At 38.1% G+C, this 12828-nt stretch overlaps 1 protein-coding gene across 2 annotated transcripts in view; it reads right to left on the reverse strand.

Annotated features, from left to right (window-relative positions):
* Window positions 1–946: 946 nt before the first annotated feature.
* The window catches only part of NKAIN2 (sodium/potassium transporting ATPase interacting 2), a 979230-nt gene continuing 967348 nt past the window's right edge, over window positions 947–12828 (reverse strand). For both annotated transcript variants that reach the window (XM_027087241.1, XM_027087234.1), the window contains 2 exons: window positions 7679–7760; window positions 947–3498 (listed from right to left, as the gene is read on the reverse strand). In XM_027087241.1, coding sequence (XP_026943042.1) covers window positions 3489–3498; window positions 7679–7760 — 92 coding nt within the window. In that variant the 3' untranslated portion in view covers window positions 947–3488. The remainder of the gene's footprint in view (window positions 3499–7678; window positions 7761–12828) is intronic.

The following is a 12828-nucleotide window of genomic DNA, read 5'->3' on the forward strand; positions in this document are numbered from 1 at the left end:
GACAGTCATTCTTCGCTCCTTCAGTGAACCCGCATCAGCATACTTTTCACACAGGGAACATAAGTGAAAACAAGCTTGATCATTTACAAGGCTCTCACCATGTGGCCTAGAAGTGAAATACTACAAGTTGATATTCAGCGTCTTGTAATGCTTCCTCAAAGCCTCCCTTATTTTCAGTCAATTTTGGCATTTCGGCTTCTGGGGGCTGGTGTGCATCTGTGTGCTGTGAGAGGAAGGACATAACCCCAGCAGCCTGGAGCAGACCAAGCCCTCTATCCCTTGAGTACATATGGTAAACCTCAGCTGATATTGTGGCTATACTATCACAAGTGCCGGGGGTTAGTCTTTTCAACTTGCCTATCCTGTTTCAAAATGCTCACTATAATTGTCATCAAAAGTCTATGTTGGGCTTCTCTGGTGGCGCAGCGGTTGAGAGTCCGCCTACTGATGCAGGGGACATGGGTTCGTGCCCCGGTCCAGGAAGATCCCACATGCCGCGGAAGCGGCTGGGCCCGTGAGCCATGGCCGCTGAGCCTGTGCGTCCGGAGCCTGTGCTCCGCAACGGGAGAGGCCACAACAGTGAGAGGCCTGCGTACTGCAAAAAAAAAAAAGTCTATATCATCAAAGGGGCAATAAATGAGTATTTTAAATTATTTTATGTTAATTTGACATACAAAAAATGAAAAACCCTACTTATGTTAATCAAAGTTTTTAAATATAATGCCATATAATCCAGCTATTAGCCGGATGCTAACTCTAAATTCCAGATAGAGGAGGGAAAAAAGTTCTCCAAATGACAGCAGGTCTATTCCAGGCAGTCTTGTAAAAGAACCCTTAGAGATAATGAAAGTATGTGTTACCTATGACTGAGCTAAAATGGTGCCAAGGCCTGGCAATTCCTTTTTACTGCTGACACATCCCTGTATGGTATAGAATATCAGCATTGCCTCCACGTCAATGGAATAGGGTGTCCCTGTCAATGACATAATTAAATACACTTTGAGAAGGAACAAGGGCTTTCAGGGATGGCTCAGAAACTTGATTGTTTTTCCATTTATTTTTAAAATGCAAATTACACTAGTAAGTCAAAAAAATCACTCTGTTAAAAATACATTCAGAATTAACAAATGCCAAAAAAAAAAAAAAAGACACAGGATTGTAACTCTTGCCTTCTGAATATTAGGTTTATAACAAAAGCTCAGCCTAGAAAAATAGCATTCTTCACCGGATTTTGAGGAGGATACAGCTGTACAACTTAGATGTTTTTCCAGATAGAATCACACTACTGTGCTCCTTGTCCACTGATTCCTTTTTAGTAGTCAACAACTGTTTTTAAAAATTTTGGTGGTGATGATAGTAGTGATTAGATGGTAACTTGGCTGCAACTTAAAGCAGGAATATGAGGGTTTAGTCTCTGTGCATTTAAATTTCTATCCATATACATGTCTTATAAGGTGGAATCTCATCACAGCATGAATGTACAGTGAAACCTCATTTTTAATAGTCACATTAATTCTCACATTAGAATAATTTCTGGCATGTATAGTATTTATATTTTAAGAATCAAAGGATGATACATTGGTAAGTGTTTTTCTCATACATTAAACATGCATGTCACTATAAAATCATCGTATGAGGTTTCACTGACATGTTTGTGATTGTATAATTTTATGCATGTATATATGGACAAACATATACAAACCACTGAGAAAATTCAAGCACAAGTGCTTGAACTTTTTTCTGTAGTTTATATTCTAATTGTAACCGTTGTTCCTTTGTTTTCAAATGCGTATATGTGTAGATCACAGACATCCATGCAGACACAGTAATGGGACTGGTTTATGTAGATTTGGATGGGCTAACGTTCAAAGTAGGTTAACCCAATAACTGAAACTTCTTAGAAACAAGGAGAAAAAGTTGCTCCATGCCAATTTATAATTTTTCAAGTCTGAATTTCACTGCATTTAAGGGTGGTGTATTAGTTCTAAAAAAGAAAAAAATTGATTTTAGTGTCTCAGGTGGATCCAAAAAAAATGACTCATCTGAGTTCCTGACAAGCCTGAGCTAATTATGTTTTTCACTAATGAAAACCAAATAATGTTTGAATATATAGAACAAAATTTCCTAGGAATTCAGAATATTCCTTAAACACATTGACCTACTATTAAGTTTCCAAAGGCATCTTGTTGCCAACTACGTCAACAGCACAGTTTTTCTGCCACAATAATACAGGAGGATTAAAATACACCCTAACACACAACAGATCCCCCAAATACCACAAAGAGATCTCAAATATTTCACCAAGGTAACTATTGCTCCCCCCACCCACCCAAAAAATAATCTCGTACGCTGAAGTTAGGAAAAAAAGTTCACCTACGTAGGGGCTTCCATTTGAATTAGATATAAAAGAGTAAACATAGCTAATACATATTCAGTTGGCCTCTGTTGATAGAAATCCACAGCTGTTTCTGTGTTAGTAAAAGACATTGGTAGATACTTATAAAAGCACCTAGAGTGCAATAAATAAAATCAGTGAGTTAAGCCATTTCTGTTCTCTGCTTCCAGTAGATTAATGAGTTTAGTAGATTGATACGTTTCTCTTTGTCCCACCCAACCCCCTCAGAAGACCTTATTGAGGAATTATAAAGATGATGATTATTACTTTGTTATTATTACTTGTCTTTTTCTGGCCACCATGGAGGCTCAATGGTAAAAGCACTTTGCTGACAGCTGGCAGTTTTTGTACACAGACACACTGCAGTTGCTGAGCTATGCAGTCTTGTTTCTTGACATGACACACATAGAGTTGAACTCATTCGGAATTAATAGCAGTGTGTTAGCCTAAAGGAAGTGACTTGGGGGTGTCTGCACTGAGATTCTCAGGCGCACAACTTAGGTGGGTTAAGGCAAGTATGTACGGTACAGCCTTTAGGGCAAACAACCTGCCATTTCAGACTTCAGTTACAGGGTCATCATGCCGTGTTTCGTTTGTTTGTTTTTTGCAATTACATTGCCTACATAGCTGTGGTGCTATCAAGACATACGGAGTGCAGAAGACAGGGCTCTCTAGCTAATGTGCCCTGGATGACTTCGCAGCTGGCAGAAGCTGACTGGCTGGGCTGCAGAGCAGTTAGTGACGGCCAGCAGAGGGCACCAGCACGTCTCCTTATGAACTTTCCAAAGGCCTGGGAGAAAGCAGCCTGCTTTCAGGAAATCCACGATGGGCGTATCCTGCATATCTGTCTGTTTCAGTTAGAAAGAGGAGGCCAAGTAGAATTGGTTGTGTGCCCATGTGTGCCCGTGTGTGTGTGTGTGTGCCCGTGTGTGTGTGTGTGTGTGTGGTCCCAGTGTACATGGAGGCTTTATGTTTTGTTAGTATGTATATATATTTAAACTTAGTTGCTTCTTGCTCTTCAAAAAATGCAGGAGGCCACTGCGAAACAAGTTCTTTGAACGGTCCAGGAGCTGATATACTGAAGCCATTTGTATTATTTCGACCTGAGAGAGAGAGAAAAAAGATGTTTTTAATCAAGGGTGAGAGCCCAGCACCTTTTCTCACCTCTCCAAGCACAAGAGTAAACCAAAAAAAAAAAAAATAAAAAAAAAATAAAAGAGATCCAAAGCCCAAATTGTGCTTTAAATAGACAATTTTCCTCTCCTCAACTTTTTCCGCAGTGCAACCTTTTGGATAGAGAGGCCATTTATGGTAATTTAAAATCCATTTTCTGGGGGCAAATGAATATGTATTGCTGTACAATTAGGCCGCCAAAAAGAATGCAATGTTTTCAAATGTGGTCTGATATAGCATGGAGTATTTTCGCATTTATACTGCAGGGAGCCCAAACAGATCTCAACCTGCTTCGGCACTTAGGTCAGTGGTAGTCAAAGCAGTTACTTTGTTAGAAAATCAACCTGTGGGCGTGGGAATGTTTTTGCGCAGCAACTTCATAGCCATTATTTGTTTCAAAGAATTCTCCAAACTGTAAGAGAAAAATTAATGAAAACTTTTCCCTTTTAGATGGATTATAGATAATCTGAAGAATTACAGGCCAAGAACATTCACCCAAGTTAACTTTAAAAAAAGAGGACTGTCTATTCATTGACTACAGGAACTGAAACAAACTGTGAATGGAGGTCAGTTAGGACAGTGTTTTCAAAGCCTTGTCCAGGCTCTGAGCCACAGAAGATTTGCTGGGTATAATGGAAACCCCACAGCTAAAACTGCGCATTGCTTTTAAGCATCTGTTTTCCTTCTAAGGAATGGCTTTTATTTCCAGTTGCTATATAATATCATTGGGGTGCTTGAACTGGCCCATGATGTTAAATTACTCTTATTTTATGAGACTTACTTATGGCAGGTTGACAGGAGAAGGTCTACCCCACAGGACAAAGATACAGGAGATGCTCAGGTCTCTGCCTCCCAGCAGGGGATGAAGTTTATGCTTAAATCATTTTTGGTTTTTCATGGGATTTTAATAGGCAGTGACTCTCCAGTGATTGTATTTGAGGGCTACACAGTTGAAAAAGTGCTTCATTCAACACCACATATAATGTGAAATCAAAAGGGAATAAAGGAAACGCAGGAAAAGGGAAGGGTGCAGGCATGTATGGAACTATGGCAGCAAAGTTAGTGTGAGGAAGTAAAGATAAGTAAATTTAAAATCAGGGAATGAAATGTCAGAGCAAACTCAACAGTCCACATAAGAATTTGGAAAAAACTAAGCAGTCAGGAAAACCAGTTGATAATTGGGGCTGTGTAAGGAACAAGTTGTGTGACCTTTGTGTTTCTTTTCTTTCATCTAGTTTCCTCACCTGTAAAATAAAATCTTAGTGTTCTAGTACTTGAGGTCTGCTAGAGGATTCTTTGTAGAAGGTATGGTAGTAGTATTTTGACTGGTGATTTATTAAACATTTAACTTATTTCATGAGCAGTGAGACTTGAAAGCTCTTATATAATTTTACTATTCTTAGGCAGTGAGGAGGAAAATAATATTTTTATTACTTTTGGTTCAGCATTTAAAGTACTTAATAAAATCACGAGAAGTTTTGTCTTCAAGGAATTTTGTTCCAGACATTAAATTTGAAGAGTCCTCTATTTAAAGACAACATTGGAATTATGAATGCCTGGTTTGATACTATAGTCTTGATTATATATAATCGGCATTCTCGTGTTATTATCAGAGCTGATCCTTACAGAGTGGTTACATCTAATTTATTATATTTTGATCATATTTATTGATCATTCATATTGACCAACACAATGTAATATTATATGATAAGAATGTTGTGTGATATTGTCAGAAGCAAGAAATTGCAGGACTTGTAGATGTTCTGGTCTACTCTTGAGCACAAACATATTGTTACATGTTACTTGGGCTGACATATGTGATATATTGTTTACAGAGGAAACCTTTTGGGAATGAAATACAGTGTATGGTGATTTCTGAGTTGATAAAATCTTTTCGTGAGTAATATTGGTTAACATAAGCATTATTACTACATCTAATAAATTATGTTTATTAAACATGTAGTATGTGACATGTCCTATGTTGTACATGCTCTACAAACATTGTTTTATGGAAATTCAGAACAACTATATGAAGTGCATATGCTATTGTCTCTATTTTGCAGGTGAGGAAACTTAGGCTTGGTGAGAATAAAGTTATTCAAATAAAGTTATAGGTCCAAGGTCATAAAGAATTTTATCTCATGCAGTCTGGCTTCAGTAGCTCGTCTTAACCACTACTCCTTACCACTGCTCCTTACTGCTTTGACTTTATTTTTTAATAGAACACTTTACACAAGGCTATGTTACAATATTGAGAAGAATGGTAAAGAATGTAAAGGATTTATCATTTTATTTTTTGCTTAAGCTATCAAATCTTTCTGGGAGGATAGGAATGTTATGGTATAAATAGAGAGACAACTATAGTATGGGGCAAAACAAAAAGATATCAAAGGAAAAAGGTTAAGAAATGTTTCATAAAGGAAGTATATTTTAAGATACAATTTGAAGGAGAGTGGGATTTGAAAGAGTGGAATTTGGGGGAAAACAAACAACATTTGGTGTCAAGAGAACAGCATGGACAATTGGAAAAATACATGTCATATTTGCAGATGGTAAGAGTTTTAGTTTGACTGTAAAAAAAAAAAAAAAAGAAAGAAAAAGGATAAGGGGAGATATCAGACTATGTGTGCCCTCAATAGATGATAAGCTTCAGGAAGCAGAGGCCAGCTCTTATTTATCATTACATTTTCCTGGGGGCTCCCAGCATTGTCTGCATATGGTTGAGACTATTAAAGGTTGAAGAGGAGAGATAATATTTCAATAGAACACTGGGGCCAGATCAGAGTAGATTTGCAAAGTCTGATAAGGAGTTTCAACTTTGTTCAGTAGGCAATAAGGAGTCATTGATAGGTTTTGGGCAGGGGCCTAACATAATCAGAGTGGTACTTTAAGAAGATTAATTTGGCAGTCACATGGAAGGTGGGATAGGAGTTCTAAAATAAGAAAGAGCCTGGAAAACTTCAGTTAATGATTGCCTGAATTAGGGCAGTGGTTTTGGGAATGTAAAAGAGGGGATGTGTGATGTCCTGTTTACAGAAGGGATGCTTTGAATGACATACAGTATTGGCTGATTTCTGAATTCGATAAAGTTTTTTTATGAGTGGTGTTACCAAATGCTTTTGGGAAACTACAAGAGACACACACACAAAATGCAGGCATGATGCATAGATCATTCCCTTTGTAAAGAAAAGCTTAAAAGGGGATGTATAAGGATTACTTTAATCTCTCTGGAGGAGAAATAATCCAAAAAACGTATTTATTATCCTACACACTAACAATATTAAAAGGTAAAATGATTCAATGGTGGAGGACAACGACGACAAACACATATCTTCAAAGAGAGAAGCTCACATTTCGAAATGAATTGGAATCTTACTTTCTATTTTGATCTTCGCTTGCAATTCAGCATATCACTTGATGCTGATATATAGAATTTGTTATCAGTTGTTATCCAAGGGAATTTGCCTAAACACAGATATAAAAATCAGGCTCTGATTGTATGTCTGCTCTCTTGAGTGCTAGAGTTAAGGGTCTGATAAGTTTCAGTGTTAATATTCTGGTTTCATTTTCACTTTTCACACCAGAAAAATGAAAGAGTATTATTATTTTCTAACACTACACATAATTAAGGTGATAACCTATCATTTATCATCCAAATGAGAACACTTTTAAGACTAATAGGGTGTGCTGGTAATACTTATATCAGGACAACCCATGTAAACTAAGACTATACTGGGAAAACCAGGATATATGGCTTATATATAGTTACATATAACTACCTACAATGTTATATCATTTTCAAAATATACAAATTTTGGGTAATTCAAAGAAGTTGTATATTATATTGGATTTTTAGCCATGTAGTTGATACTTATGTAAGACTACTTTTAAAAGTAACTTTAGAGATAGCTTTCCTGATAAGTTAAATTTTATTCATAATTTAAAAAAATTTATTAGAATTATCTCAGTCAGAACAATATTAATAGAGGAGAAAATACTGAAAGTAAATGACTGAAGGAAAGCTGCATGCCATCTATTTTGTGCCACAATAACATTTTCTTAATCATCTTTTAGTATCCCAGAAGAATACCTCCAAATTAAAGTACTTACATGTACATAGGCTGTAGCTGTAAATGAGATGTCTTCTGAGGCCCCTGATAGCCATAAGAGTCAAAGCCACCTATGAAATCAACTGAAAGGGACAATCGCCTTAATTAGTTAACTTTTCAGAAGAGATAAACGTTCATGATCAAGGTCTCACACAGATTACTAATATAAACCTTTTAATAATCTATTAAACCAGAACTAGCTAATTGTGGAGGAAAAAAGATAGTTCCTTCAAGGCAGTGATTTTTTTCCCCCCTCAACTGTGAGATTCAATTATTGCTTTACAAGAATCTATTCACTTGGGAGAAGAAATTTATATACTCCTTTGAAGCAACCAAGACCTAATTGGAGCAATAAAATTCACTTGCACAATTAAGATGCTATACGTCTTTTTGGTTAGCATGGAGATTTTCTGCAACACATTACAAATGTAAAAAATAATGATCGCTCAAGTGCATGTACCTATCAGCAATTGCGGCACTAGTAATAGTGTTATATCCTATGATTGTCAAGTACAAGGTGCAATGGTGGAGGTCATGTAAATTAGCTCAAAATGGCTGTCTCTGCCACTATGTGGTTCATAATCTCAAATAGACAATCAGAAATAAAGATGTGCAGCAAACTCTAACCAAACATTCAAATGCAATACATACCTAGGTATTTAAGGTACAATGAGATGTAACAAGAGTTACCGTGGTAGATTATATTATCCAAAATAGCTGCAACAATATCTCCTATTCCATATCTGCCTACAGTGTGACCTTGACACTCACCCCATCCTGAGGTTTGGGTCTTTGTCCCTTCCTCTTGAACCTGGGTAGAACTTTGTGGCCACTTTGACCAATAGAGTATGGTAGAAGTGACATTTTGTGACTTCCAAGGCTAGATCAAAAAAATGTCATGCACTTTGCTCTTTAGGGATGCTCTCTTTTGGAACACAGCCATCATGCCCAAACTAGGAATCCCAAACTAGCGCACCTGGAGAGATCAATGGAGGACCCTCGGATATGATTTTGGCTGACAGGCTAGCTAAGGTCCCAGCTGATAGTCACCATCAACACCCAGACATGTGAGAAAAATTGCCTCCAAATGATTCCAGCCCCAAGCTGTTGAGTCAACCCAATCTTGGAGTCTCCCAGCTGAGGGCCCTGACATCCGGGATCAGAAACAAGCTATCCTCACTGTGCCCTGTCTGGATTTTTAACCCACAGATCCATGAGCATAATAATGGTTGTTTTATACCACTACATTTTGGAAGGGGTAGTAACTGGGACAGTAAATACTAAGAGTGCTGTGAAAATGTTTTGGTTTTGTTTTTTCTTTCCCATTCCTGGATGTGGAGGTCATGTGGTGGGGCAAAAAGAGGCAAAACAACAAAAAGCTGACAAGATAGATGACTGGAAGAAGAAAGAGAGGAAACTAGAAACTGAATTAGGGTGCTAGAGGATATCTTTACTTTTTCTAATATCTTTTTCTATTGGCTTAGCTTTGACTAGTTTTTGTTCTTTTTAATATCCTAAGTGTTACAGGTAGAAATTGGAGCAAGTAACATAAAGTCCATGATGTCTGTTTAGTGGGGAAATCTTTTCATTTTTTTAAAATAGATTTTATTTTTTAGAGCAGTTTTAGGTTCACAGCAAAATTGAGAAGAAAATACCAAGAGTTGCTATATACCCCCTCCTCCCCCACCCCACCCAGCACGTGCACAACCTCCCCTACTGTCAACATCCCAACCAGAGTGGTGCATTTGTTATGGCTGGTAAACCCGTACTGACATATTGTTACCACCTAAAGTCCAGAGTTTGTATTATGGTTCACTTCTGGTGAAGTGATGTAATGACATGTATCCACGATGTTAGTATCATATAGAATAGTTTCACTGCCCTAAAAGTCCTGTGTTCTGCCTTTTTATCCCTCCCTCTCCCCTAATCTCTAGCAACCACTGATCTTTTTACTGTCTCCATAGTTTTGCCTTTTCCAGAATGTCATAGAGTTGGACTCCTATAGTATCTAGCCTTCTCTGATTGGCTTCTTTCACTTATTAATATGCTTTCAAGGTGCCTCCATGTCTTCTTATGATTTAATATCTCTTTTTATCATGAAAACCCTTTTATTGAGGCAGAATTTCTCTTCTGGTCAGAAGTGGAATAGTACAGCAGTCCCCCTTATCTGCGGGGATACAGTCCAAGACCCTTAGTGGATGCTTGAACCATGAATAGTACTGAACCCTATATATACACAATACTATTTTTTCCCCTATACTAACGGATGGGTAGCATACACAGCATGAATATGCTGGACAAAGGGATGATTTATGTTACTGGAGGGACAGAGCAGGATGGTGTGAGATTTCATCACCACTACTCAGAATGGCTCACGATTTAAAACTTATGAATTGTTTATTCCGTTTAATCTTTTCAGACTGCAGTTGACGGCAGGTAATTGAAACCATGGAAAGTGAAACTACAGATAAGGAGGACTACAGTGTAATGAAAAGGACAGAGATCCTGATGTTAGAAGGATCAGGGTTCAAATACTGCTTTGACCACTTGCCAGCTGTGTGACCTTAGACAAATCACTTAACTTCTCTTACATAAGAATTATAATACTTAATACTATTAGTGTGAGGATAAAATAAGGAATGTAGAGCCCTGGGTGAGACATGCGGTGTGGAAGAAGAAAATTAAAAGCCCTTAAAAATTCAGGATTTTCTTTATAATTCTTCTAAACCATGCAGTTTAGGAGAAAGAAAGTGTTTTAATTTGGAACAACTGTAGAACTATATCAAATATTTTATAGAAGATGAATTAAAAGAGAGCAAACCTCTTTTGTTTTCTGAATTGCCCACGTTTGCACATTAGCTAATATAAATGGTACCAGAAGAGCTGTACAATAATTGAATGGCAACTATATTTAAAGTTTGTATTTTGAGAAATTATTTTCTACGATTGGGGATTCATTGCAGATAGTGCCTAAATTCCTGTTCATTTGGGTTCACTCTTGTTTTTGGTACGTGGGCCTCTCACTGCTGTGGCCTCTCCCGTTGCAGAGCATAGGCTCCGGACGCGCAGGCTCAGTGGCCATGGCCCACAGGCCCAGCCACTCCGCGGCACGTGGGATCCTTCCGGACTGGGGCACGAACCTGTGTCCCCTGCATCGGCAGGCGGTCTCTCAACCACTGCGCCACCAGGGAAGCCCTGGGTTCACTCTTATCAACATTAAGACTTAAGGACTAGTTTTCTGAGAGGCATTCAAGCATTAAAGTTTCCTTGTTCTGAGGTTCCCTGTTAGTAAGATGGCCCCACCCTGGTGCTGGAGAAGAGAGTGGGCAGATGTAAACAGTAAGGTCTCCTCCACTGAAACCGAGATCCAAGTCAATCTCAGGCTTATTAGTGTTTTTATTGATGTTTTGAAATATTTCCTTAGCTTGATTCCAGAGGTGTGAGATGGATGGCAGAAAAAAACAGATGGTAATTTATAAGTCAGAGACTGTGCAGTGAGCCAAGGGATAACTGGAAGAAACCAAGATGAATCTTCAAGTCCAAAGGATAGAATTGGGACCAAAACTGGGAAACAAAGCTTGAGTCAGGAGCAGTGTAGACCTTCTGGAGACATGAGAAAAGGCCAGAAGGGAAATGAGATGTGTCTGAGTACTGTTGCGAATGGAGGTTGAGTTGTCTGGGTCTTGCTCTTATTAGCCATCTATCTGATGTGTGGGATGGTAGAGCTGATTTACAACTACCCAACTGGAGAGGATAGTGCTAAAGCTTTGACAGAAGGATTGCGATTGTTCTGATCATTCAGGTCATCTGGGGTCATGGAAAAGGATGCAACAGCAGATGACTCAGAACCAAGATGAGAAAAGAAGAGGATCTGAATGTAACCAGGATGCATTTTTACCATCTCACTTGTGAGGGGGCATTCAAATTTAAATCAGAATCAAAGGATATATTTTCTGTAGTGTATTTTATATACCTGTCTGTGTTCACAGCCAAAGAATTTATGTAAGGTCAGTTTCCACATGTACTCATTCTCAGTAATTGTTTGGATGTCTTCCTAAAGACCTGAAGGAGAGGAATATTAATAAGCTGGATCCAACTGACCACTAGAGTTAAGAGTGTGGTGGTCAGTGTAGGTAGACATGGTTCTCTGTATCTTTTACAGAATGGTGTTTCACCCATAATTTGGAACTCTTTGGGGTGCCATGTGGGTGGAGAGCATAGTAGACAAAATTATGTTTTTCTTTCTTAAAATTGAATTACTGGGGTTAGCTTACATTTTTAGAATACCCTCAATACCACTTTGGTCTGTTTTCTGTTTCTTTTATATAATTACATTCATTTAGGCTCTAAAGAGGCTACTGAATATTGTAAAACTTTCCTAAGCAATAGGAGTCATGAAACAGCTAGCAGGTACTTCTCCAAGTAATTGTGATGGCATCTAGATGTTTGGCTCCTAGCTCAAATTTGTTGTCTAGGAGGATGTTGCAGCCTTTAATGGAACAAAAAGAATGAGAGGAGGGAGTTGGTGCTTGGCTTCATTAGGAAATGTAGTATGTAAGTTATATGTGGCACGTACAAGCACCAAGGACCAGGAAACACTTGGGAAAAGGGAAATGTAACTGTAATTGGTGCAAGGCAGATTAGGGACTTGCTGGGATTTTAGAGGTTAATTTCTTTTTACTCATTCAGCTTTATTGTGCTTTATTGAAAACTATCTCCACCTGCCATATTGTGACTCTGCTTTCTGTTGTTGATCCTATCACTATAATTTAAGCTGCATGAGATTTACTATTTACTACAGTAGCCCCCAGAGCAGTGTCTGGCTCATGGAAGCCATATTTACTGAATAAACTCTTTAGGCTGTTGTTGTTGTTGTTTTTTTTTTTTAAAAGACAATTGATTTAAGCATGGAAGATGCTGGTAAAATTTCTAAGTGAAATTTGACTGAGTGCATTTACCCTTTCCTTCGTAAGGTCTTGAATGATAATAAAGAGAGGACCTTTTATAGAAGATCTAGAATGTCAGTGATTGCTTGGGTCCTGTGAGATAAAAGAAATCTTTTGGACACCAATGGGAAGAAGGCACCGCCCTAGTCTCTTTGATCTAGGGGAGTAGAAGGAAAGAGGCTAGGACATGCTTTAGCATCAGAAT

Source organism: Aethalodelphis obliquidens, unplaced genomic scaffold (genome assembly GCF_003676395.1).
Source record: "Aethalodelphis obliquidens isolate GAN/ISIS:26980383/991018 unplaced genomic scaffold, ASM367639v1 scaffold3, whole genome shotgun sequence".
In the NCBI taxonomy this organism is placed as follows: Eukaryota; Metazoa; Chordata; class Mammalia; order Artiodactyla; family Delphinidae; genus Aethalodelphis; species Aethalodelphis obliquidens.